Below are 27,380 nucleotides of genomic sequence, written 5' to 3'. Positions count from 1 at the left end.
TTTCTACTTTTTTCTAATCTTGGCTATATTGCTTTTATTTACACAAAACTCTTTTAATTTAATGTAATCAAAATTATCCATTTTACAATGTTCTCTGACTCTTGTTTATTGCATAAATTCTTCTATCCATAAATCTGATAGGTAACATATTTCATGTTATTCTATATACATCCTTTGAAAAAAAATTTTCAATTAAAAAAGTCTATTTTCTCTCCCTCATACCCTTCCACTCCAATGGGAAAGAAAGAAAAACAAAACCCTCGGGACAATACATGGTCAAGCAAACACATTCCCACCATGGCCGCGTCCTGAAAGACGTCTCCTTCTGAACCCTGAGTCCATCACCTTTCTGTCAGTAGGTAGATGCTGCTAGTTCAATGATGCTTCACCATCAGACCTTCGGCATCACAGCTGGTCATTGCACTGATGAGGCTTCTCAAGCCTGGTTCTCTGTTTTCTCTCTAACGTGCTTGTTTGTGTATAAATTGTCCTCCTGGGTCAGTTACTTCACTTTGCATCAATTCATAGGAGTCTTTCTAGTTTCTCTGAGACCATCTACTTCATTTCTCATAGTAGAATGCTATTCAATTACATTCATATGCCACAATTTGTTTAGCCATTCCCCGAATGATGGGCATAGTTTCTATTCTTTGCCCCCACAAGAGAAGTTGCTATAACTATTTTAAATATTTTATTCAATATTTTATTTAAATATTGCCACAAATATTTTTTTAAAAGTCTTTTTCCTCTTTCTTTGATCTCTTTGGAAGGAAGGAAGGAAACAAGCATTAATTAAGTACCTACTACGTGCCAGGTACTGGGCTAAGAACTTGACAAATATTAGCTCATTTGATCCTCACTGCAGCTCTGGAAAGGCTATTAATATCCCCATTTTACAGTTGAGGAAACTTAGTCAAACAGAGGTTGTGACTTGCCCAGGTTCACACAACTACTAAGTGTCTAAGGACAGGTCATCACCACATCTGGCATACACGTCTTCCTCATTTCCGTCTTAGAGAATACTTAGTTCCCTTCAAAGTCCAGCTGAGATGCCATATCAGACCTTTCCAGAGTCTTTAGTGCTTAGCAGTCTCTGTCTTTTGAAATGACTTTAGATATTCTTTGTATGTATTTATCCAGAATGTATTCTCCCTAACAGCTCTCCCTGGTAGAACATACACTTCTTGGTGGCTGGGCTACGTTTGTTTTTGTCTCTTCTGCCTCCTCTTTGTGTACCCAACACCAAGCACAGAGTCTTACATACAGCAGGCTCACAATCAGTTCTTGTTGTGTTGGCTTGGATGTCAAGGGCATCCTTGTAGAGGAGGGGGCAAGACAGAAGAAAAGGCATAGTTTCCATATTGTCGACCGTCTGTACAGACAAAAAAGTCTCATTACATAGGTTATAGTAAAGGGAATCTAACCAACTTAGAGGTGCAACTGAAGGCTGCCTCGGTAAGGACGGTCACCAACCATTACGGCAAGGAACTTGCAACAGAAGCTGGCTACCAGCATAACCCTAAACGTACAAGATGTTTGCAAGCAGAATTTACTGTCTGGGAAACTTCCCCTCCTACATTTGTGCAAGTGTTCAATGGTAAGAGGCTTAGCAATTGGAGAAAACAATGCGACTGAAAACGCCTTTGGAAAGCCAGCACAAAGCTGGACAATGCCCATCCAATATGCTTATTGGAGAAACTGAATATAATGAAGGTAGCAGGACCCTGCTACCTACATCAGCGGCCAGATGAAATAGAAGTGGTGCCTAGCTACCCCCCGGACAAAAGGCTGTGTGTTTACTGGGAAAAACTGACAATTCATCTGATCAAAGACTGGAATGCCCACTCTGAAATGGGCATTCTGCTAAGCCCTTGGATACAGGGGTTAATCAGAGAAGAAGCCTGTCCCCCTGACCTCACAGAGCATACCCAGGCACACTCGACGAGCTCGCACAAAGCACGGCGACAAAGGACCCAGAAACTAAGCACACTCCACATATCACATGGCGTTTTTGTCCAACAGGCAGGCAACACTTTACATGGGTATTTTTTAAAATGTTCTGCCTCATTTTTTCCTCTTCAAAAAGGGTTTTGTTTCCTCCATCATTCTAGTGGGTTTAGTTAGTAATAGAGTTTGGACTAGTTGAGGGCAAAAAGGGAATTTCCCCTTCCAATTCCATTGTTTCCAGGGAGTGCTGGGACCGACGGATAGAAATTACAGATTTCAGTTTAATATGAGGAAGAACTTTCTAACAATGAGATATCCAACAATAAGAACAAAAGGCCTAATCAGATGGTAAGGGCCACATCGGTGATGGATTTCTGTATGGACGGAAGATTGGGCCAGAATAATAGCACTTTAGATTTGAAAGGCACTTCAGAAGTCATGGAAAGTCTCTTCTAACTCTAAGACTCTACGAATTGGACCAGAAAGGTCTCTTCAAAATTCCCTGCAGTGACTTGCCCGATAGCACAGAAGAAGTAAGCAGAAAAAATTCGGATTTGAATCTCGATGCTCTGGCTGCTGTACCAGGGCCGGGGGTAGGGAAGAGACACACAGACAGGCCCAGGCACAGAGATACATGGGGACAGAGAGAGAAAAGGGGCTCGGAGGTGGTGAGAACACAGAAAGGACACTAAATGAAAAGAGATCGAAGATAAGATGCTCAAAGGAAGGTCAGTGATTGCAGCAGGGAGGGAAATGGTTGCCGAAGAGAGCAGAAGGAAGTCGGAGGATTAGGCACTCCTAACCCCGGAGCCTCCACGTCCGTCCGAGTTGCCATTATAGGTCCCATCTCTGCCGCTGCCATTTGCCTGAGACCTCTTTAGCTCCACTTGAAAGGACCTGGAAAGAACAGAGATTCCAAATAGGGAGGTAAATTATGTTAACATTAAAAAGAAAGTATTTTTGTGGGCTTCTGTGTAACAACCCACTTACATTTAGTTGCTTTGGACTGAGGATTTATTAAGCACCTACTGTCTGCCAGGCACTATGCTAAGCATTTTACAAATACTGTCTCATTTGAGCGTCATAACAACCACGGGAGGTTTTTCTTTTTCCTTCATAACTTCAATTTCTTCCCTTGAGAACTGCCTGTTCATATCCTTCGGCTGTTTATCAACTGAAGTTAATAAATGCTCGGCGAATGAATAAATGAATGAATTTATCAGAGATCGAGCAGACAGATTAAAGTAATTTTTGTCATAAGATCATAAATTCAAAGCCAGATTGAATCCTGGATGTCACTTAGGACGGACCCTCTAACTTTACAGATGAGGAAAAGGAAGCTTAGATACTGAAACTACTTACCCAAGGTCACCCAGCTACTAAGTGGCAGTTGCTGGGATGTAGCTGATGCTACATCCAATGTCTTTCCACTGGGCTACCCTAGGTAGGAGTCTTTCTTCTCACTATTTCAGCAAAAAAAAAATTTTTTTAGAGAATTAGATCAGCATTAATAATAGTAATGGCTAATGTTTATATTTATCTTGTGCCAAGCACTGTGCTAAGTGCTTTACAATTGTTATATTATTTGATCCTCACAATAACTGTGGAAGGCAGATGCTATAATTTAATGAGAAAACTGAGCCACAGGTTAAGTGATTTCAGCAAAGGTTTATGAAGATTTCTCCCCAAATGTGACCCACTAGAGTTCCCACAATCTGAAAATGCCAGTTTTAACCTAAAATGATTGTTGTTGTTGCTGTTCTTTCACAAAAGCCTTTTCCTCATTAGAGGAAGTACATTATCCCCATTTTGACAGATGAGGAAACTGAGGCTCAGAGAGAGGGAAGTGACTTGGTCCTGTCACATAGCTAGTAAGTATCCAAAGTGGAATTCCAGTCTGGATCTTTTCCCCAATCCAAATCCAATGAACTCTGCTGCCTCTCCATTCCAGGTGAAGCCACAATCATTTATCAAGTGCTTATTATGGGCCGGGTGCTAAATTAACTAAGAGGGGAGAATTCCGAGGAAGATAACTATGGGAAGTAAGGGAAGGACCTTGGTGGGAAGAATGGGGATAGAACTAGCATGTGTGTGTATTCACTAGGGTGGAAGAGCTGGGAGTCTGCAGTTTCTGAGCAGACTATAAAAATGATATGAGACTCCTGAAACATCCATAGAAACCTTAAAGCAGCTACTTCTTATAAATTCTTCCTCGTTGGTAAATGGATATTTTAAACACTGAGGGGAAAGTTAGTGATTTTACTAGAATGAGACCTTTGTAACATTTTTATACAAGCTTTTTTCAAATACACACACACATACACAAGAAAGTGATTGCAGATCACACTTCAAGGAAATTACCAAGGTACTAAAAAGATGTCCACTCATAAACCCAATGAAGCCAGATTTCTGACACTTTAATTAAATAGTGAGAGGTAACCACGTAATCGAGCACTTCATTAAATTAAAGGCTAACTCAGGCAGAAGAATGCTCTGTGTAAAGAGGCTGAGGGTCAGAAGGTCTCCAAAAAGACAGAGCCATCCAAGTTCGCTCCTCCCCATCCCTTCACAACTCGACTGAAAACAGTCTCCCAACGTGGCTGTGCCGGCCTGCCTTGGACAGGATCATAGCTGGAAACATCTTCTTCCGTGCCCTGACCACAGGGTAGGTGCCAGATTGAAAACCGAAGCGTATGCCTTCTTCAGTGCTGGGGGAGAAGTCTAGTGTCTAGGTGATTATGGCATGTTCCTTTTCTTTTTTCTTTGTGTCCATTTCATTATTCCTATTGTATCAGAAAGGGAGCGTTTTATCTGCTCTCAGACACTGGATAGGGAAGGAACTTGCAGTGTTATCAGTGATTTATATTATCCACTCATTCATAGACCCCAGAAGCAGGGGCAATCTCTAGTCAATAATCTATGATTGATGGTTATTGACCTGATCAGTCCTCACAGCTAGGGAGCATTTTCTGTTGTTATAGGTCACATTTCACTCATGAAAGAAACCAGTCCAAAGTAGATCTAGGCCAACCCAGAAACACTTCCAGGAAGCTGTGACTATGAAAGCCACCCGGGTGCTGTACCTGCAGCTGTCATTCCGTTCGTACTCATCACAAAACCAGGGAAGGGGCAGAGAGTATAAGGCACAGTGTTATCATATAGGACGAGGTCATAAAACCACATGCAGGTGGTGTACGACATAGTAAAGGTTTAGTGCTTAAAAGGGCTGTAACATATAGGGCATGGTACAGACATTTTTATAATATGGGATTTTTAAGAACTTGCTTTCTAATTTTATGTGTGTGTGTGTGTGTGTGTGTGTGTGTGTGTGTGTGTATGTGTGTAGTATCAATATGAATCACTTTCCCTGTAGTTTTGTTTTGTGGTAAAGTACTCTTTAGTTTCTGGGGCCCCTGAAAAACAAATTGATATACTCATTTCCTGAAGTCTTTTAAGAAAAAAAAAATTTTTAAAGGAATAGTTCCAGGATTTCCTCAAATAAGAACTGAAGCCAGGACACCAGGGTCCTCATTTTAGTTCTGCCATTAACTAACTGTGTGGCCTTGGGTACTTCTTCAGGGCTGCTTACTCATCTGTAAAATAAAAGAGTAAGAAAAGATGGTCTCGGAGCTCTTTTCTTGTTCTAAAGGCCCTTATCTTCATCTATGACCTCATCTCCCTGAGATTCGTCCACCCACGGTCCACCCACGACGGTAGAGATCAAACTTGTCTGTGAGGCCTCATGGGAAAAGCGCGGATGCTGAGAGCTTTCTCCTATCAACTGGTTATAGGTCCTGTCTTTATCCTCTTAGGAAAATACCGCATTAATGGGAATTGTTCTCACCTATGTCCTTTTCTACCTCACGTACTTGTTATGAAAAGCTTTGGAAGTCGTGTTTTTTCATTGTGCTCTTAGGCCTTTTATCTTTTTTTTTTGTTGTTGTTGTCATTCCTGGGTTTGTCCCACCGCCATGTGGTTGTGACCCCTGGTTCTGCCTTGGACCCTTGCTTTTATAAGCAAGAAGATTGCATCCGATGCTGCCTACCACACCCCACATCTGCAGTCTCCCCCTCTTTACTGAGAAGGAAATAAGTTTCATCAGTTTTCTAGGACTGAGATCAGCCACTACCGGGAGAGTCTCACTGCCTTTTACTAGCGTTTTTATTGACATTTTTGTAATTATTGTGTGCAGAGCTCTCCTGACTGCTTCCTTGGTGATGCATAATTAGTTCAGCCGAAGCTTTCCATATTTCTTCAAATTCTTCATATTCGTTCTTCCTTTCAGAGCAATGATATCCTATTACATTCGTCACACCATAATTTCTTCAGCTATCCTAGATTGTTTTGAATTTTTTGCTGGAAATTATTGCTATAAAAATTTTGGTATATATGGAACCTCTCCCTCTCTTCAGTGTCCTCAGGGTAAATGCCCAGTAGTAGGATTGCTAGGTCAAAGGGTACGAGAAGTGTGATTTTTCTCATATAATTCCAAATTGTTTTCTAAAAAGACCAGACCGATTCACGACTCGGCAGCCGAGTGTAATTGTGTAAACGGGTGCCTCTAGCCACAGCGCCTTCCCGGCCACCTATTTTCATCCATTATCGTTTCCACTTGGGGGAGGGGTGAGATCAAATCTCAGGACTGTTTTAATTTGCATTTCTCTTATTATTAGTGATTTGTAGCAGGCTTTCATATGGTTGTTAATATTATGCAATTCTGCTTTTGAAATAATTTGTTCTTATCTTTTGACCATTACTCTATTGGGAAATGCCATTTGGTCTTATATATTCGTGTCAATTCCTTATATATCTTAGCTACCAGACTTATCAGAGATATTGGATGTAAAGATTTTTCTCCACTTAATTCGTGCTCTTTGTGCTCTGGCTGCATTGATTTTTGTGTGCAAGCTTTTTAATTTTATATAATCAAAATTGCCCATCTTGTCTTTTGTGGTCTCCTCTATCCCTTGTTTATTAATTTCCTCCTAGCCAGAGCTGTGAAAGGTATCTCCTTTCCTCTTTTAATTTTTTTATGTGATGTGACCTTTTATGTTTGGGCTTCGGATCCATTTAAAAAATATGGAACGCTTCACAAATTTGCTTGTCATCCTTGCACTGGGGACATGCTAATCTTTCCCGTATTGTTCCGATGTTAGCATATGGGCTGTCAAAGCAAGCACCTCTTATGCCTTTTCTACCAGTTCTTATCCCGCTTTGCTCATTCTGCCGGGGAGTTGACACTCTCGGGGGAGAGGCAAGACGGTGTGGAGAAAATCAGGCCCAATCTGGATTTGAAGGTTCCTTAGAGGCAGGGCCAGTGGTTTCCAATCTTGTTAGGTTAATACAAAAAAATCTGCATTTCATGCAGTTCAACAAACATACACTGAGCACTGGGAACAGGCACTGTGCCCAGCCCCAGAGATATAAAGATAACATGGAAATAACTCCTACCTTTCTATTCTACTGGGAGTAGAGGCAGTGGAAAAAGTTGAAGAAACCCTGGATTCCAACCCAAAGGACCTAGCTCTGCTACTTAACTGCCTGCATTAGCTTGGACAGGTCAGTTAAGCTGTCCAGGCTCAACCTATTTGTAAAGCGAGAGGCCTTCTGCCTCTCCATCGCAATCAGCGCTGCTGACTCTCCTGTAGGAAGATGTAAAGGTTCTGAACCTCAGGACAGTGGGCTTGGTCTTTTTTTTTTTTTGAGAGTTGTATTTCACTATAATTGGTTTATCCTATGTATTTCATTTTATGCACTTAAAAAATATGATTTTGAGAAGGGACCCAGTGGGCTTCCCCCAACTGACTGTCCAAGGGGGTTCAGGTGAAAAAAAAAGTGAAGAACTCTTGGTCCAAAGGGTGTGCTTCCAAAGCCTTCTTAGCTGTCACATGGAACAGGATGCCGTGTGTGTGTGTGTGTGTGTGTGTGTGTGTGTGTGTGTGTGTGTGTGCATGCTTCACATTTGCAGGGAGACGTAGGATATTCCTGGTAACAGGTAGTTTATCTAGTATCCCTCCCCTTCCTACTATCTCTGTTCCAGCCAAATTGGATTACCAGCTGTTTCCCCAACCCTCTGTTCCAGCTCTTGCCCTGGGGAGGCATTTGTTCACGTGGTCCCCACGCCTGGAATAAGCTGATGGGTGCCTCAGAATCCTTCCCTTTGAGGCTCAAATCAGGGGTCTTCTCCTGGGAAGTCTGTACGGATCCACCCCCACGCCCCAACACTCTCTTCTTCCTCCAGTTACCTGGCACGGGCTTATCTGCCTACAGGAGAAGCCATCCCCCCAATTTGCACAGGGTAGGTACTTGAGGCGTCTTAATTGCAGCTCCACCTCTCTTTTCGGCCAGTGAAGTCAGCAGCCTGTCAAATTGTTTTTTAACTGCAGGGGCAGCCGTGGTGGGGTGTAACTCATATTCGCCTCTTCAGGGGTGTGTGGAATCAAACCCCCAGAGCTTGGCTAATTTGTGTTTCTTACTATTCCTGATCTGAAGCAGTCTTTCACGCACTTGTCAATAGTTTGCTACTCTTCTTTTGAAATAACTTTATTCCTTTATTTGGACAGTTCATCTGTTGGGAATGGCTCCTTGGGCATATATATCTATCTGTGTTAATTCCCTGTAAAAATGTAAATGGCGATGGTTTAGAGCCTGTGAGAAGAGCCGGCCTTATGCTCGGTCTATGACAGTTACCAGCGATGTGACCCCCGGCTTGTTCTCCCTCACTTGGCCTATTTCCACGTGGAACCGTGGAACGTGGGGACAAAAAGTCCCAGCCTGCCTATCTTACACAGGATTGTTGGGAGGGTCCCTAAGTAGAAAACAAGCCCCAGAGGGCAGGGACAAGTGAGTTTTATGGGTTTGTTTTGGTCTTTGGATCCCCACTATCTAGATCCATTCCTTGTGCGTTGGAGATGCTTAAAAAATGACGGTTAAATTGAATCGACTCATCAGATCATCCACCCAGAGAGGAAAGCCATCTCAAAGGTGGTCCTTACCCTGGGCTCTGTAACCTTGGCGTTGTTTGGTTTTCAGTGTTTTGCTAACTTCATTTCCATGTAATGGATTTCCTTTATAATCCTATGTATTTTATTTGATGCCGTGATAGCCAGAATTTTGAGCCAGGCATGGTGGCACAAAATGCTTGCTGCTGAGGCAGGGTAAGAATCTCCGATATAGGCCAGCGAGGCTTAGGGTTGGACTAGTCCCAAGGAGAAGTGAGTGCCCCAGAGCATGCAAGATGCAAACTTAGGTTTTCTGAAGCGCTATTCCGTGCCCTTCCCATCATGCCACGCTATGTCCCCCATCAAATGAAATCATAATGTAAAGTGCCCTAGGATTATTCATTTCTTTCAGAGTTCAGTGCAAAAGCTGCCTTTTCACAAAGCCCTCTCTGCTCTTCTCGGATTGACTGAGACGGGGTACGCCTGAACACTGAAATCATGCACGGTCTGGTTAGGGGGAACGTGGCAGCCTCCCCTGGGACCTTGTACCCTGGGTGTGTGGGCGTGTGTGCACGAGCGCGCGTGTTGCAGCGTGTAGCAGCATGTTGTGCTGCTAGAAGACAAAGACTGGTCCATTTCCTCTTTGTGGATAAGAGGCTTATGGATGGGTACAAAGCACCCTCTTAAATGAGAAGGTAAGTAAGCTCCTCTGTAAGGAGGGGAATGAAGCTTTCACCTGTCTTTGTATCCTCTTCCACGTCCTCCACGTCTGGTACATAGTGGATACTAAATAAGCGCACGTGGATCGATGGATTGACAGTATCCTCCCTAATCATCTTCTAGTTAGTTCCCCTGCTTTCTCTTGTTTTTTTCTCTTTATTTTGGTAGAGTCTCCACAGGGCAGCGCAGCAGCCCGAGCCCAGAAGGCCCCCCTTGGATAGACACAGGCTGTGGGACCGTGGGCAGACACTTCACCTCCACGGCAGACACTTCTCTAAAACCCCTTACGTTGCAGAAACTTCCCCTTTATCCCACATGTGCCTCATTTGTACATAATTGTGCCCGTGTTGTCTCTTCCATTCAACTGAGAGCTCCTCAAGGGCACTGAATGTCTTTTGCCTCTCTGTCAGTGCTTTGCACAGTGCCTGGCACATAGTAGGTGCTTAATAAATGTTTATTGGCTGACTGATTGGCCTGCATTGATAGAGAGTTTTGTCCTGCAGTTCTCTAACCAATGAAACCACAGGTTCAAATGCTATCCTATATTTCTATATGTACCTATTGTCTCCCTTATTAGAATGTAAGCTCCTAGAGGGCAGGAATTGTTGCCCTTTTTGTCTTTTTACCACCAGCACCTAACACAGTGCATGCATGACACATAGTAGGTGATTAATAAATGCTTGCCAACAGATTCAGCGCTTTTTTTTTTTTAGTTAGGCAATTGGGGTTAAGTGACTTGCCCAGAGTCACATAGCTAGGAAGTATTATGTGTCTGAGGCCATATTTGAACTCAGGTTCTCCTGACTCCACGGCCGGTGCTCTATCCACTGCACCACCTAGCTGCCCCAGATTCAGTGCTTTTAAATACTTTGTTCAGTTCTAGAATATGTTTGCTGAAGCCAATTGTTTTATTCTTGCTAATTTGGGTATTCTCAGAGCCTTGAAGTTACTCAATCAACAAGCATTTATTGAGTGCTTACTGTATGCCAGGCACTGTGATAAACACTGAGGGGACACACAAAGGCTACTTACAGTCTCTGCCCTCAAGGGCGGACACTCTAATGGGAGATACCAATATAGAAAAAAATCCATATGAAAAAAATGTTCTAAATCACGTTTGATTAGAGAAATGCAAATCAAAATGACTCTGAGGTACCACATCACACCTATCAGATTGGCCAACATGACAAAACAGGAAAATGATAAATGTTGGAGAAGATATGGGAAAATTGGAACACTAATGCATTGTTGGTGGAGTTGTGAAGTGATCCAACCATTTTGGAGAGTGATTTGGAACTATGTTCAAAGGGCTATAAAAATGTGCATACCCTTTGACCCAGAAATAGCATTTCTAGGTCTGTATCCCAAAGAGATCACACAGAAGGGAAAAGGACCCACATATACAAAAATATTTATAGCCCCTCTTTTTTTGGTCACAAAGAATTAGAAATTGAGGGGATGCTGATCAGTTGGGGAATGGCTGAGCAAGTTGTGGTATATGAATGTAATGGTATACTATTGTGCTATAAGAAATGATGAGCAGGGGCACTTCAGAAAAACCTGGAAAGACTTGTATGGACTGATGCTAAGTGAAGTAAATGGAACCAGGACAACGTTGTACACAGTAACAGCCACATTGTGCAATGACTGACTTTGATAGACTTAGCTCGTCTCAGCAATGCAAGGATCTAAGACAACTCCAAAAGTCTCATGATGGAAAATGCTGTCCACACCCAGAAAAAGAACTATGGAGTCTGAATGCAGATGGAAGCCAACTATTTGCTCTCCTTTTGTTTTGTTTTGTTTTATTGCTTCATTCTTATGGTTTCTCCCTTTAGTTCTAATTCTTCTTTACATCACGACTAATGTGAAAATATGCTTAACATGAATGTATACGTAGAGCTTCTATCAGATTGTATGCCTTGGGGTGGGGAGAAAGAAGTGGGAAGGGGAGAAAATTTAAAACTCAAAATCCTATGGAAGTGAATGTTGAAAACTAAAAATAAATAAATTAAATTTTTAAAAAAAGAAAAAAATCCACTATCTACTGAGATTTCTACAGAGTAGATGGAAGGAACCCGAAGCGGGGGGGCACCAGGAAAGGCCTGTTGCATAGGGTGAGTTCTGAGTCGCCTGGAAAGACACTGAGCCTTGTACATAACAAACACTGAATAAATGCTTTTTGGTTGACAGTTCCAAAGCAGGGTATCAAAGTAGGGTCTATGACTTAAAAAAACGATTTCAACATAATTGGTTTCCTTTGTAATGGCATGGGTTTTATTTCATGCATTTACCTTATGCACCTCATTCTGAGAAGGGGTCCACAGGCTTCACCAGACTGATGGATCACCAGAGGGGTCCAAGGCACAAAAACCCTTAAGAACTCAGGCTTGAAAGGATTCTGACACTGTCTTGCTATCTCCAGCACCCAATCCAGGGCCTGGACACAGTTTGTGTTTAATAAATGCTTCCAGGCTGGTTGTTTTAAAGCCTTCCATTCACTTGCAGAATGTCAACATGAATTTATTAGACACCGACTGTATACGGTTACCGGGGATACAAAGAAAGGTAAACCACAGGCCTTGCCTTCCAGACGCCCACACTCTAAGGGGAGAAACAACAGTTAAGTACATACAAGACAAAAACAGGGCGGGGGCCAGAGGGGGCATTTTGGCTGAGATGAAGGAAGCCTGGGCAGCAGAGGCCAGCTCAGGGAGCTCCCAGGCCTGGGAGAAGCTAGGAAGGGTTGGAGGAGTGTAAGCGCCCTGCAGGCAGCCACGGCTCACTCTGTGCTTTGTCCCTGGAGGCCACCAGGGGGCGCCGCAGTGCACAGAGCGCCAAAGTGGCCTCCCAGCTGGGTGACCTAGGGCAAATCCCTTGACTGCTGCCTGCCTCAGTTTCCTCGGCTGTTCAGAAATGATAATATTAGCACCTGGGAAGTGCCCAGTGACTTCTGGCACACAGTAGGCGTCCTGCAAATGCAGGTTATGATTATCCTCTCTGGACCCTAGCAGGGACCCTGGCACATAGGAGGTGCTTAATAAGTGCTTCACAGCATGGGGGGGTTGGTGGTGGTGCCACAGCAGGGACCCTGGCACATTGGAGGTGCTTAATAGGTGCTTCACAGCATGGGGGGGGGTTGGTGGTGGTGCCACAGCAGGGACCCTGGCACATTGGAGGTGCTTAATGAGTGTTTCATAGCATGAGGGGTGGGCGGGTGTTGGTGTGGTGCCGCAGCAGGGAGGGAGGCGCTTCCCAAGCTCCAAAGCGCCGGGGCCAGCCAGGGCCAGCCAGGGCCAGCCAAGACCAGCCAGAACCAGCCAGGACCCAGATGACGCAATCCCTTTTCTCAGCCCACGCACCCGAAAGGCGGGGGAGCACCCGGGCACGCGCACACTAGCGCAGGGCTCTCGCCGGAACTGCAGTTGTCACGGCGCTGACGTCACGGCTCTGCGGCGACCAATCGCAAACCGCCGAGTTCCCTCCATAGCCCAATGAGAGCTCCGCACGCCGGCCCCGCGAGGGAGGGGTGGGGAGGCCCCCGCCAGCGTGCGCACGCGCAGTGATGGGTCCGGGCCTGCGACTGGGCGCCCGTTGCTGGGCGCGCCTCCTGCCGTGGCTGAGGCCTCGCACCGGCGCGCGCTGGCCTGGCGCGAGGCCCCCGCTTCTGCAGGCGCACAGCCCGCCGGGCCGGGGCCTCGGTCTCGCCTCGGCCGTGGGGGCGCGCGGGCTCCAGAGCGGAGCGCGGCGGGACGAGGCCGACGCCCGAGCGGAGCGGGCCGCGGCAGGTACGGGCCGGCGCGGGGCCTTGGCAGCCGCTTCCGGTGTGGGGCCCGCCCCTTCCGGCTCGTGGCCTCGATCCCCGCTGTTGCCCAGCCGGGAAACTGAGGCCCGGGGGGAGGAGGGGAAGGGGAAAGGGGTGCGAGTGACTGGACCCCGGGATCGTGGGTCCCAGCCTTGGGCTTGGACTTAGGCCGCCTCCACGAGCCTCAGTTTGTCCATCCGTAACATGGGAGTCATCACGTCCTACCAGGGGGTTGCGAGCACGTGAAAAGCGCCGCATGAACAGAAACCGACCCGAGCCGGCGTCGGGGGGGGGGGGGGCTTGGAGAGGAGCCTTCAGGCAAGGGGAGCCCCGAGTGCACCCGAGCCACTGGGCTGTGGGCCGGTTAGGTCCCATCACCCCACGTGGGACCCGGCCACGGGTCGTGTAAAGGGGTCAGGGGGCGGCCCAGTGAGTTACTGTAGGGCAGGGCCAGCTCCTGCCCAGTTTGTTCCCCTAGCGCTTGACCCAGCCTGGCACGTAGTAGGAGCTTAATAAGTCCTTTTTGATTTGCTGTATCTGAGTCTCACACGACCGCTGCAGTTGGTGCTACAAATATTCTTCCCGTTTTACAAGTGAAGAAACTGAGTCACAGGGAGGCTATGGTCACAGAAAGAGCTTGTCAAAGGGAGGATTTAAACTCAGGTCTTCTGGCCCCAAGTCCACCGTTTTGTCCACTAGGTGCTGCTGCCTCCATATATTTTTAGAGGCAGCTGGTGTTGCACTGGTTAGAGTCAGGAGGACATAAATTCAAATCCAGCCTCAGACACTGGCTAGCAGCATGACCTTGGACACATCCTTTCACTTCTTCATCCCTTAGTTTCCTCAGTTGTAGAATTGGGATCATAGTAATACCTACTTCTCAGGGTTGTTGCGAGGATCAAATGAGATCATATTTGTGAAAAGAGCCTGGCACGTCCTAGGCGCTCTGTAAATACTTACTCCTGCCCCACTATAGCTAGGGCTCTTGGAGAGACTGACCCCTGGTTGGGGGCTAGCCTGGGCTGATTCCTGGATGGAGAGGAGGTGTGGTGACCCGTAGGCGGGAAGGAAGAGGCCACAAGCCTTCGTCTCGGACAAACCAGACTGGCCCTAGTCCTCGGTGGCAGCGTTATGGCCTGATGTCGGACCTTTGGCCCCCATTGTGTCTCACCCTCCACCCCCTTTTAAAATGGCTGTTTTCTGTGTTTTTAGCTAAGTGTTTTTGTAAGGGACTGTAAGTGCTAGTTATCACTGGCCTCATTTGGCCATGAGTCTCACCTGGGCTTTTAGCCCTGTTGCTGTGTTTCCCTACTTCACCTGTGTTCCAGTGGAAAATGGACTGCTCCGGGAGTCAGAGGACCTGGGTTCAGATCCCACCCCGAGAGTGCACTACCTCTGTGCACTTGGGCCAGGCTTTCATGTTCCTGGGCCCCAGTTTGCTCCTGTCTCATCGAGGTAGTTGGACTAGATGGTCTCTGGGTCCCTTCTGGCTTCAGAGCTGGGACCCAGTGAGCCTCACGTTCAGCCCCACCCTGGCTGGGCCTGCTGAGCCATCGAGGTTCAGGTGTGGCTCTGGTGACTTGACGTGTGAGGAGAACCTGGCTCAGCTCTTTGGGGGCGCACAGTCAGGCTCCTGCCTGCCTTGGGATAGAGCACACCTGCCTGGCCCTCTGGGTGGGTTCAAGGTGAGCAGAGGGGCCATCGTAGCCCTCGAGGTGTGCCTCAGTGTGGCTTGGGTCCTGTCAGGCTTTAGGGATGTTACCCTTTCCCCAAGAGAAACCGTCCCGCTTGACTCATCTGTGTGTTCCTTGAACCGACACTATTTAGCTGTGTGTGTGTCTCTTCCCATGATCACTTTGTGAGCACCTTGATGGCAGGGGCAATACCTTAGTGCTGGCTTTGGGGGAGAGAGGTTGTGCCGGGTGGGACAGGATGAAGGCAGAGGGTGTGAAACAAGGGTGAAGGATGTGTTTCTTGGTCTAGATTGTTTTGCTGGCACTCCATGGTGGATTTTTCTGCTGGTCTGAAGAGCCCTTAATTGGATAGAGCTGCTGCTTACCTAGATTTGTGTAACTGGAAACCTTTATGAGCAGCCTTAAAGTTCCCTTTTCTGATTGTATCCCAGTGTGAGAGAATCTTTGTGTTCTCCTGTGCTCATCTGAGGGTTTGTTATTAGTAGAGCTAAGGGGCCCCAGAGGATTCTGTACGGCAGGTCCAGTCTTTGGGGAGAAATCCTAGGCTGCCTGGCCCTCCTACGGGATCAGGGGGCCTAAGTGAATGCCTCCTTGCTGGTGGAGGTGGTCTCATAGTTACAATAACTTAGGTGTGTATTTCAGGTCATACGGGACCCAAATTTGACATCAACCTGCTTGTGTCTCTCTTGAGGCAAGAAAATGCAAGAGACATTTGTGTGATCCAGGTTTCTCCAGAACTGAAATATACAGATTACTTTGTGGTTGTGAGTGGATCCTCCCCGAGACACTTACAGGCTATGGCCCAGTACATAGTCAAGATGGTAAGTGGTGTCGTTCTTTCTTTTGTGCTGTTGGCTAAAAGGCCGTGTCATCACACCCAGTAGCTGATGAGGGGCTGAGAAATCAGCAGGGCCCTGTCTAGTCCAGAGCTTCCTGGAGTTTTGTCTTTTGACATGTGCTCATAGTATAGAAATTTCCAAGACTATATAGATGATGACCTTATGGGAGTCGTGTATAAGTGACTGCAGCCTGAAGGGGGAGAGAGATGAAGCCCCAAGCTTGCTTCTTTCCTACTGTATTGAGCTTTCCACTGAAATCTTGCCCTGATGGAAGTAATTTTGGGGAACAGTCTGGCAGATTGGTCACAGGAATAACCAAGACCACTGTACAGCTGGCCCCACCAGGGCCTGGAGCCTGCCATGAAGAGGTGTGTTCCCGTTGTTGGTGAGTGTTCTGCTCTGCACCTCAGTGAAGAAGGGATGTGTGTTGGGGTGCTCCATGTGGGTCACGTGGGTGCCGCTGGAGCAGATGGCAGGCAGGGGGGAGAGAGAGCTCTGGGTGTGGAGTCAGAATTTGGCCTTTCTTAGTTGCTGCCTGGGTGACCTGGACAACTTACTTAGCCTTTATGGGCCCCAGGTTCTCATTAATACAGTGTGAGGGAATTGGGTATCTAAGCTCCTGTGCAGTTCTCTATCTTGGGATGCTACATATCCTCAGGAGGAAGGAGGAGGGAAATGGACTGCTGATACTGCCTGTCAGCTTGGAGAATGGCCTCAGGGAAATCCTGAGCTAAGAGCCACTCTTCTAGGGGGTCCAGAAGACCCTAACGGTGTCTCACATGTCTGAAATGCAAGGAGGGTCGCAGGCTGAAATGATGCCCACCCTGACCTTGGTGTCCCATGTGGGGCAGTGGAGAAGTTCATCGTGGAGGCTCCATAGACGGGCCTGGTCCCTGCCTGAAGAGTGCCAACGCTTTTGTTAACGTGGGGTATACACCATAGTTGAATTGGTATTTTCAGAGTGGACTTTCTCAGTGGCTTTTCTCAGCCAAGAGAGTGCAGCTGAATATTGGCTCTCCCTTTACAAACTCCAGAGTGTTTCTGGAGTCTGACATTTTCTTTTTGGGTTTTAGGTAGAACACATCTGCCTCCCACATTAGAGTGCCTCAATTTGTTAATGTGTTCATTTGGAAGATGAGAGTGAATCAGAGCTCGGGGTTCCAGATTTGGCCCCTTCCCTTACAGTGGGAGCAGTCCAGTGCTTCTAGCTTTGAAGGGGGAGGATGGGAAAGGACCCTCACCCCTGGAGGATGGAATCCGCTAGAGCAGCTCCATCTTAGAAGGCCTGGCTGCCATTGTCTGGTGACCGCTGGGCAACTGAATTTCCTTTTCAGCTTTGGTGGGTTTTCTAGAACAGTTCTCTCATAATGGAGGCTACCTTTCCCCAAGTGAAAATACCCCTTTTGAGACATAAACACAATTTAAATGCCATGAGGACCTTGTAAAGAAGAGTGGTGTAGTTTGTGCTCATCTGGCTTTCTGTTCCAGCACAAGTTCCTGAAATCCAAGAATGACGCTTTTGTTCGGATTGAAGGGAAGGATGCAGATGATTGGCTGTGTGTGGACTTTGGTAAGTTTTGGGGGACACTTTACAGACATAAGTTGTTTCAGGGGTGATATATATCAAAGAAGTCTCTCAGCTGTTGCTGCAAACTTCTTTCAGACTATTTTCGATAGCCAGGAAGTAGGCCTTTGAGAGCAGCATGCCTGTCACCAAGGGAAAATGACTAAAATTTGTTTTAAAGGTTAAAACAAATATTTACAGAACAACCAACCAGGAAGCCTGGTGTTCAAACCTCCCCCTCCCCAAACATCACACTATACCTCCTCCCCACTTTGGACCCAGATGCTGAGGTGGGAGCTTGCACCATTCGTTCGTCCCTTCATTCATTCATTCATTCCACAAATGTTTAAAAGCCTGCTACATGCAAGGTGGTGTGCTTTGCTAGAGCATGGGGGGAGAGCAGAATCCAAAGATGAATGAGACATTCACTTCCTCCTGGGAGCATGCAGCCTAAGGGTAAAATATGATGGAAACGAGTGGACTGCGAGGGCGAGGATGGTATGTATGGGCATGGTGCAGACATGGAGCACTTCGAGGAGATGTCCTTCCCCCCCCCCCATCATTGCATAAGCAGCGGCAGCAGCCTTTGACCTAGGTCTTATCTTAACATGTGGATGGTCCTTTCTTTAATAAACACAGATGGAGGGGAAGGGAATGAGCCATGGCAGGAAACTGCAAAGCATATTCTAAGGATGGAGAAGTGTCTGTTTTGAGCACTGAATGGAGCCAGGACTCCTGGCCTCTAATCCCCATTTAGCTCCTTCCTAGCTCAGTGCCCATTGGCAAGGCGTTCCATCTCTCTGCCTTTGTTTCCTCATCTGTACCTTCCAGCGCTAAGATTTTGAGTCTGAGCTGGTGGGTGGGAGCTTTGATGGTGATGATGGAGCATGGTATGGGAGGTTAGTGACCAGAAAACTGACAAGATCAGAGAAACTTAGGACAGTGAATCTGGGAAAACAGTTGTTGGAGCAGGGAGGCTAAATACAAAGGGGTTGCAGTGGTCTTGGCCTAGAAAGGATGGATGTAAAAAACTCGGAAGGAAAAATTGGAAGGGCCTTGAGAACTTGATGAAGTAAGGGGAAGGAAAAAGTCAGAAAACTCCAGGCTGAAGCCTGGAGTTGACAGGGCTGGTGCGCTTTAACAGAAATAGGGAAGGTTGGGGAAGATGAGGAGTTCTGTGTTAATACACCTTGGGTTGGGAGTGACAGACCTTCAGGTGGGAGTGTTCAGGGGGTCACTAGAAGGGGCGTACTTCAATTCCGCCACCTGTGTGTTCAAATGAAGGAAACAAGGTCAGGTAGACTCCAAGAATGTTAGTGCTGGAAGGGTGATCTAGGCTCACCCCATCCTTTCTAGATGAGGAAACAGATCCAGAAGAGGTGAAAGTAGGAGCCCTGCTCACAAAATAAGGTCGCAGCTGAGCTGCTCTCTGCAGAGCCCTGGGCTGGGTGCAGGGAGAGAGAAAATGAGGAAGGCCTTGACAGCCAGGCCTTGTCCATCAGGTGCTCTTTCCACTCTCCTGGGGCAGAAAGACCAAGGAACAGGCCAGCGTGGGCCCTTTATGGCTTCCAGCTAACAACTGGACATAACCTCTTCATTTGTTTTTCATCTGAAATTGAGCTGTTCAAAGAGATAGCATATGGAAAGCTCATCTTTCCTTTCCAGTAAGTAAGAAATTGGAAGATGATGACTAAAGTACATGAGCCACCGTATTAGCCTGACTGGATTTGTTAAAAATTGTACATTTCATATTAATACCCCATTTAAAGTGATCTGTTTATGTCAGTACGTGTGTGTGTGTGTCTGACCGTCCCTGGTTATGTTACCTGTTTTCAGTAAATAATTTACATGTGTGTCTTTTGGCAGTTATGGTTTCCTAGTTTTCTGGGATTAAGAGCTTGGCTTCCTAATTGTTGTAGTGGCCCAGTTTTGATCAGCATTGGTAATTGATCAGATCGGGATTTTGATATAGCTACAAAATCAGTTTTTGAAAAAGGAACCACTGCTTTTGGGTGAATGTAAATTCTAATGCAAACATACATTTAAACTTTGAGTAGATGTATTGCTGAAATGAGAATGTGTATTTTATGGAGGGGCGGGGGATTAGTCTTGCTGATTAGTGGTTTAAATAGTCCTAGTAACCAGAAGAATTGTTTACAGTGAGGTAAACATAGGGAGTTTGTGTTTGAGAGGGACAGGCTACATTTTGTCTATGTTAGAGAGAGGTAAGTATGGTTTAGTCAAAAGAGTGGACTGAACCTGGAGCCCAGAAGCCTCCCTTCTAACCTAGGTGAAATCATTCAGCCTCTCTGTTTCACTATAGGGAAAACGAAGACATGACTGCTTGTGTTGTTTACTTTGCAGTGTTATTTTAAGGAAAACACTCATTAGCTAAAGAAGTGAGCTGTTTTCTGTGTGCAAACATGGTCAACCTGTGCCAGCATCTACACAGCTCTTTGGATACTGGTAATTTGCTTTAGCAGTAGTTACAGTAATTTCTAGTTGTCTGCAAAAAATTGGGTAAAGGCTTGGTTGATCTTTGAAGATATTAGGATAACTTAAGATTTCCTACCTCCACTCTTTCTCAGAATCCTTTCCCCCTTTTTGAAAGAAGACCAGGAAAGTTTGGGGTTAGAAAAATACTTTTGCTGGTTCTACACTGGTGGGGTGCATCACAGTGATGGGAAAAGTCAAATTCTTAAAAAATGAAAATTGCTTTTAGTGACCACCACCACTACTTAGATTCTAGAAATTAGCCTCTGATGGGAAGGTTGCTTCTTAGAGAAAAATGGTCATCTCTTTGTATAGCCTTAGTCTTGAATACTGTGCCTATTTAGACTGAGCAATAGCATTTGTACTCATCATTAGTTGGACCTTACAGAATCTAACTGGAAAATCCTTTGAATTTTCTTGAGAACCCACTTACGCCGAGGTGGGCTTTGGGTGTTCTCCACTCTCTTAAGCTAGAAGTGAAGAAGGCCTTGGAAGGGTCTCAGTCTGAATCGTTGCCAAAGCCCAGGTGGGTGTCCCTGGGAGTTAACTGTTCACAGACTCTGCTCCTTGAGTTGCTTCCTTTGGTAGTTGAGAAATCACAAGTCTGGGAGCAAGTCCAGTCCCTATTCTTCTCACAACTCTTTTATGTCCCTGACAGGCAGCATGGTGATTCATTTGATGCTTCCAGGGACCCGAGAAACCTACGAATTGGAAAAGTTATGGACTCTGGGCACTTACGATGATCAGTTAGCTCAGATCGCACCAGAGTCCCTGCCTGAAGACTTCATCTTTGGCTTTCCACCAGAGGAGGAGCCTTCGGCGGATTCTCCATTAGAGGCCGAGAGAGAATAAAGTAAGAGCTTTGAAGCAGCTCGAATTGGGCCGTGTTATTAGGAGGTTTTCTGTTTGGATATGCAGCCAATTAATCCACTAGGACACTTCTGAGTCCTCTCTGGAACGAGCATACTCTCACATGTACTCAATGTAGAAAACTCATGGAAAACAGAAAGCTTTGGAAACTGGGCTGTGGCAACAGTTAGGGACTGGCCTTCAGACAAGTTACCTCGAGCAAGAATTTCAGACTTCTCAGGAGATGTGTGATTTACGCACCCGAAGTTACTGAAATCGTTTCAACACATCTCCTGGTCCCTAATCAGTTTTGTGGAGTTGTTTGCCTGGCTTGACTTCTCACCTCTGGAGGAGTTGATTCTTATAGCATTTAAAGAACTCTCATAGAGAACTCTCTTTTCAGCTTACAAGTTTAGCATAATGCAGAAATGTCCTTTTGTTTAAGGAATGACTTACATGGGGATCATCTACACTGGGGCTTAATTTTTATTTTTGTTTGTGGAGAAGAGATGAAAACCTCCATGTGAAAAATAGGCAGCGTTTATGTACTATTTCTAGATTTGACATTGACAGAATGTGAAATAAAAAAAAATATTAACTAATAGGTGATTGGTTCTTAATTTCCAATTTATATAGTTTGCCCCTTGACCCTGAATTTAAGGTACCATAGTTTTAGCTGTAAGCTTGTTGATAAGAGTTTAGAGTATGACTATATTTATCCCCTTCTTCTGAATGCCTTTCCACATTAATAGTTGTAGAATTTAAGTCCTGCATGTTTCAGAGCCTATTAACTGCCACCAATTGGAGGAAAAAATTAATTCAGTGGCATTCCGTTTTGTGACTCTGGCTAACTAACTAATGACAGATGTTAATCTGAAGAGCCACAAAACAGTATACTCTAGAGAGACGGGACCAACAATAATCTAATATAAAAATTAGAGTTTAATATAGAATAATATTCGAATGTAGAAATTCAGAGGCTTCAAAAGAGCTGTAGCTTATGGGTGAAACCTGCAGTTTGTAAAGCATTGCCTGAGTTTCCCTTCTCTTATTTAGTTGATCTGTTTAACAAATTTAAGTAAACCCTAGGCTTACCAAACATTTATCAGTGGGGCATGTTCTAAAATAAAATTCAAAACTCTGCTTTGATACTAGTTAAATTTCCCACCTTCCCCTACAGCAATTATGAAACTCGGCTTCAGGAAGCCAGTTAGCAGAATGAGATGGGAGGAGGGCTCTGTGATATTCTGAAGTCTTTTTCAAGGCTGCCATAAACCAGCTCACATTCTGATTTTGAGAACCTGATAAGTGATCTTAAAGCCTCAATGAGCTCCAGGTTTCCTTGAGTCTGTAAAGTAAAAGGAAGGAGATTTGCATCCTAAATCTTCCCTTTTCTATCTACCAAGACTAACAGACAAGTATAGGTATTTCTGGAGGAAGGTGTTCATAACTCTGACCTTACAGATCCAACTGGTGGACTGGTGCTTCTAGCTCACCAAATCCCCCCTGGCCAAAACTGCTTAGAGGTCTCTAGTTGTTTAGAATGACAGAGCTTTCTTCCCTAAACCAGAAGTGTTTGGTTGTCAAAACTGAGACTGGACACAAGCTGTAAGAGATTGGTCCAGAATTTTGGTCTCTGTCTCAAAAAAAGCCCTTTTCCCCTTAACCAGTTAGAATACCAGCAATGGAATTTTTCTACCGTGTATCAGAGGTGTGTTGTACAACCACAACTGTGCTACCTAATCTTTGCATTTTAAAAGGTAATTTCCAGCTTAAAAAAAAAAAGAAATCCCTGCTGGCATTCAAATCTGTCAACTTTCACACCAGAGTTACATACACACCATGAGCCATGGTGGGAGTAAGTGGGCCTGGGTTAGAGGAGGAGACACCCTGGAGGCATCTGGAGAAGAGCAACTGTCTTTGAGCTGGCTGTGCACCTAAGGAAACCTTTCTTTTTCCAGGACAGACAGATCCCTGCCTGCACTTCGCCAGTGAATGTGTCTGATCTCCCAGCCCCTCTGGGACCTCCCTGAATATCAGACAGAAAAGTAGTGCTCATTTGGGTTAGCTTAAAAGGCTAAATATGAAAAAAAAAAAACAAAAAAACAAAAAATAAAATAAAACCACATAGTAAACTAAACTTAAAGAATTATTCCTTCTTCCATTGAGCTGCACTGGGGGCACACGTGGACAAAAATGAATCCTGCTCTGAGGGATTGGGGGGGGGAGTATTAAACTCATTTGCAGATTTCCTAAGTAGGCCCAAATGCTCCCAGGGAACAAATATTAACTGAAAATGATACAGCATTTACTCGTACTAATAGGCTAAAAAATTAAAAGGAAAATAGCAGCAGTTAAACTCGCAATAAAAATAAAGCACCTACTGTTACAAATGCAAAGCTATTGCCACTCAGGAGCCTAGGCTTTAGGCTTGGCTCAGCTGAAAGCCCAAGGGCTGGACAGGGACCATTCAGAGAGAAGCAATTCCAGTTCCTTAGAAGAAAAAAAGTCTCTAAGCACTAGATAACGTTCCACTGTCAAAAGAAAGGGAGAGGCTTATTCTCTGCTAAAACTACCAAGTATCGTTTAAAAGCAGTTAAGAAAACAGAGGAAAACGGGCGATTTTCAGAATTATCTAAGCTGTATAAGGGTCTTTTTTTGAAGGGCAGGGAGTGTGCTCTATGCAGAAATGCCTCATTTTAATAGAATTTTAAGAGGGAGATCAACCAAATTCTGTAGCTGGCCCTTGGTGATTGGGCCCTACGTGCACAAAGATCCTAGGAGAGGGCTCGGAGGCAAATCGCCTGGCTCTGTGTAGACCGCTCATCCCCATTCACACGCCCATGCGCACACACACTCGTGTGCACACACACAGAGTCACACCCATGCACACCAAGTGTTGCCGTCGCATTTCACAAACTGAGGTAGATTGAAGTTTATTGGAGAAACTTGAATGCGTAGTAGCACAATCATTTTTTTTTTCAAATTACATTTTGAAATTGGAGAGAAATTTAGTTTTCCTATATCCCTGTCTTTTGACTATTTTATTTTCAGCTGGTTGGTTGCAGACTGTATAAATCCTGCTGTGTTTTATCTTTAAGCCAGTCTAGGAGGCTTTATTTTAGGTGGTGTTTTTTTTTTTAAACACTTTTGGGTTTTTTTCCTTGTTTAGTTCATTTTTAGACTTTCAAGGTGGTTTAGTGTGGCCCGTGACGGTGGCTGGGTATGTAGCCTTTCCTTTTCTTTAAATACGGTCATATTTTTGACCTTCCTTGCCCCTCCCTATTGTGGTGATAACGGCTGTGATCATCTAAAAGCATGACAAGCATTAGAAATGGCCCAACAGATCACATGGCCTACAGAACTGAAGGGGAAGCTCGCTCTTTGAACACAATGAACGTCGGCACGGACTGCATGGATCTGCACTGAAGCATTGTTTCTTTAGGCGGTGATGGTCAGAGGCACAAAGGATTCATGCATGTAATCGAGGAGCGCAAACAGTCCAGTCTCCTAGTTCAGCTCGATTCCCCACACCCCCAGCATCTCGCCATCACTTCTCGGTTCTGTTTCCCAAAAGAGGACCACTTCTTTTAAAGCCCATTTAGAAAACAAAAAACATAAGTGGCTTTGCTGCTCTCCTGGTGGCATTGTTCAGGATCATAGAACATTGACTAAATTTGGTAAATTTTGGTGGCGGAAGCCTTAGAAGGCCTGAGTTTTTGTTTTCCAATTTTATTCCCATCAACCACCAGCTCAAAGCACTATGTGCTCTTTGCCCAATTATCTCATCTTGCTTCTGTTGGCCGATCAGATTTTAAATCTGCTTTGTTTAAAAAAAAAAAAAAATTCCGGGACTACTTGTTTTATCAAACGTACAGATTACCAAAAGAAAGGAAAGGTTTTTTTTTTTTTTGTTCGGTTTTTTCTTTTTCTTTTTTTTTTTTTTTTTAAGTGCTCTCTACGCCTGAGGTAGTTCTGTAAAATGCATATTCTTCTCTCCACGCCCTGGCCAACACACTCAACATTTCCCTTAGTAAAAATGCAACCAAATTTTTTAAAAAATGCCACTGGCTTGGGGTACATACATCTAATGTTTAATTATACTTGTTGACAATTTACTGGATATAATGCTAGTCCACCAATCATACCACCGGCTTATTTTGATGAGCAACGGATAAGGAGCAATGCCTTTCTTTCTCTCTGCTCAAGTTGGTAAGGTGAGAACACAAAGCTTAATCCAACCAACTTCTAAAATGGTAGGAGAATATCTAGGACAATAAACACCAAGTCACTTTACAACAAATTTCAAGAATATAACACAAGGGAAATGACTCTTAATTTTCTGCGTCTTGTTGATGTTGCAGTTAGTTCTTCTTGTTGGTTCCTTTAAAGCCAGGTTCCGGAAACTTGAGAGGACATTACATAGAGATTTTTTTAGAAGTCGAATTCAGAATTTGCCTGGTCTTCAAATAAGCTTTTGGGTAGGTGGGACTTCTAATTGTGATTTAGGGATAGGTGTTTCCTCACCCATCTATTATATTTAGTCTCGTTCTTTGGTCTGGCATCTTTTGTTGAGATGGCCGTTTCCTTAACCTCTCTATTTTCGCCTGAGCTGAGGCTGGCCGTTTGGCCCGGAGGCAGCTGCCGCGGCAGCGGCAGAGGCAGAGGCGCCGCCATTGCCGGTCGCACCGGAAGCGGCAGCAGCCGCGGCGGCGGCATTGGCATTCTTCTGCAGCATTTGCTGCTGCCTTTTAACCTGGGCCAGAATCTCTTGGATTTTTCTCTGGGCGAGCTGTAAGAGGACAAAGCCTTGTAAAGAACACTAGGTCAAAACTTAGTGAAGGCTCTGCAGCCATCCCACCAGATCTCTTGTTCTACGAGGTCTTCTATAAGAGAAGGTCAGCAGAAGAGCAAGGACAGAAAGCCGTTTTCTAGGACTGGCATCTGGAGCTAACAGCCAGAGTGTTACCTAGCCACCAACCTCACATGCAGAGAGATGCAGAAGGAGGAGGAGGAAGGAAGAAGAATACTTAAAGGTTTGCCTATCTACGTGTTGATCTACCACCTACCTGGCACGCATAGAAATGGCCAGTTATCTTCACAATCACTTCATCGTTCTCATCAGGGATCTGGTCACGAGGAACCACCACCTCGGCACTGGTCAAATTCTGAAGCTCATTCACCTGCAAGCCAGTTTTAAAATGATTATCGGGCATGTCCTTTTCCTATAATGGGAGCTCTAGTCCTAAGTACATTGCCCAGCCTGTTGTGATCCCTCGTCATGGCATGGAAATGACTGACCATGGATTCCTGAAAGCCACGTTGAAAATGAACGTGATCCTGAGCTGGGAAGGCATAGAGTATAGTCCCAATAATTGCGTTATTGAGACCAGCCTAAGTTTCAGGACAAATGAAGGCGCTGGATTTTTGGCCACATGAGTTCTGAAAGACCGACTTGTAAGTTATATCAAGGTCTCAATCTGTGTTGGACGAGGAAGCAGCCACATCAATGAAAATCATATGTCTCTGAGACATCGTAAAGGCATCATCCCTTCCTAAGAGCAGGAATATTACTTAGAAAGAAAAAAAAAAAGGTAACTTCCCCCCAAACTCAAGTAAAGCTAGTATGACTAGGACTTGTGTAATTATCAGTTTAAAAGCAGCCTGTGTGATTTGAATGGAGCATTTAAGGGAACTAAGTTCTTTAATAAGTATTAAAATACTTAAGTGTCACGTCCTTACAGTTGCTCATGGAAGTGCCAGATGAGTACCTCAAGCACAATTCTTTTCTCGCCACCATGTCCAAATGCCTGACCAGTGTTAGTGAGAGATCTGTGATAGAACAATCGTGATGGAGCAACTGGCCAAGCATGGGCCAGCATCCTGTGCCACCACTGACTGGGGAAACACAGGGATGTCTCTGGTTTGGGCCTGAGGGTGTGCTTCTGGCACATGGCCATGCCCTGACCTTGCTCCTGTCCATGAATAGGCCCAAACTAGTCCTTTGACTCTTTCCCTCTCACAAGATTGCCAGGGTTTCACTGAAACACTTGCCGTTTTTCCTCCTTTGCCAATGACTCTGCCGGCAGCATAGGAGGGCACTTTAATGTGGGCCTCCAGCTTCACCTCTTCCTTGGGGCCAAAGAAGTTCTCTTCCTTCAGCTTTCCATAGATCCTTCCCTGAGCCTGGAAATACAAACACCGACCCCACGATCATGAGGGAGCAAACTCAGGGGCACTAACTTGGTAAGACAAGGCCAATGACTTCTCGGGAATTAACATACTATATCACCTCTAACTTGGGGAAAGCCCTGCATTTAAAGACAGTCGGTGGGCATACACAGCGACGGGGAAGGGCGAGGCACCTGATCCGATCAAGTAGTAACCAAGTGACTGAGACGACGTAGTACCCAGGGCGTTACTTGGCAGCAGTTTAGAATAATTTGCCATCATTGCTTAAGGAAAATTATTTTGTCTGCATTTCAGGCCCCAAAGGTAAAATCCCACATGGTTCCATGCAGCCGAAA

At 45.3% G+C, this 27,380-nt stretch overlaps 2 protein-coding genes and 1 non-coding gene across 3 annotated transcripts in view; 1 reads left to right on the top strand and 2 right to left on the bottom strand.

Annotated features, from left to right (window-relative positions):
- Positions 1 to 7,021: 7,021 nt before the first annotated feature.
- On the bottom strand, positions 7,022 to 7,128 carry LOC114050714. Its single transcript, XR_003570061.1, has one exon. It is a non-coding gene; the product is annotated as a U6 spliceosomal RNA (small nuclear RNA).
- A 6,046-nt stretch (positions 7,129 to 13,174) lies between these two features.
- LOC114050682 (mitochondrial assembly of ribosomal large subunit protein 1-like) lies at positions 13,175 to 21,457 on the top strand. Its single transcript, XM_027872542.1, has 4 exons — positions 13,175 to 13,397; positions 15,751 to 15,929; positions 17,436 to 17,517; positions 20,663 to 21,457. The coding sequence occupies exons 1-4, from the start codon at positions 13,175 to 13,177 to the stop codon at positions 20,854 to 20,856; spliced, it is 678 nt and encodes a 225-aa protein (XP_027728343.1). The 3' UTR covers positions 20,857 to 21,457.
- Positions 21,458 to 25,450: 3,993 nt separating this feature from the next.
- The window catches only part of LOC114050610 (insulin-like growth factor 2 mRNA-binding protein 3), a 100,477-nt gene continuing 98,547 nt past the window's right edge, over positions 25,451 to 27,380 (bottom strand). The window contains exons 16-18 of the mRNA XM_027872434.1: positions 26,908 to 27,039; positions 25,923 to 26,036; positions 25,451 to 25,645 (exon numbers count right to left, since the gene is read on the bottom strand). Coding sequence (XP_027728235.1) covers positions 25,451 to 25,645; positions 25,923 to 26,036; positions 26,908 to 27,039 — 441 coding nt within the window. The remainder of the gene's footprint in view (positions 25,646 to 25,922; positions 26,037 to 26,907; positions 27,040 to 27,380) is intronic.

The sequence above is a fragment of the Vombatus ursinus genome, unplaced genomic scaffold (genome assembly GCF_900497805.2).
Source record: "Vombatus ursinus unplaced genomic scaffold, bare-nosed wombat genome assembly UNPS02014799.1, whole genome shotgun sequence".
NCBI lineage: Eukaryota > Metazoa > Chordata > Mammalia > Diprotodontia > Vombatidae > Vombatus > Vombatus ursinus.
Note: the sequence above shows the minus strand (reverse complement) of the source record. Positions and strands in the feature narration are given on the sequence as shown.

Bases quoted from the DNA above. Each gene is read 5' to 3' on its own strand.
- LOC114050682 (XM_027872542.1), top strand. From the start codon at position 13,175: ATGGGTCCGGGCCTGCGACTGGGCGCCCGTTGCTGGGCGCGCCTCCTG. The intron at 15,930-17,435 runs GTAAGTGGTGTC...TTTCTGTTCCAG, and splicing joins CCCAGTACATAGTCAAGATG to CACAAGTTCCTGAAATCCAA. The intron at 17,518-20,662 runs GTAAGTTTTGGG...TGTCCCTGACAG, and splicing joins TTGGCTGTGTGTGGACTTTG to GCAGCATGGTGATTCATTTG.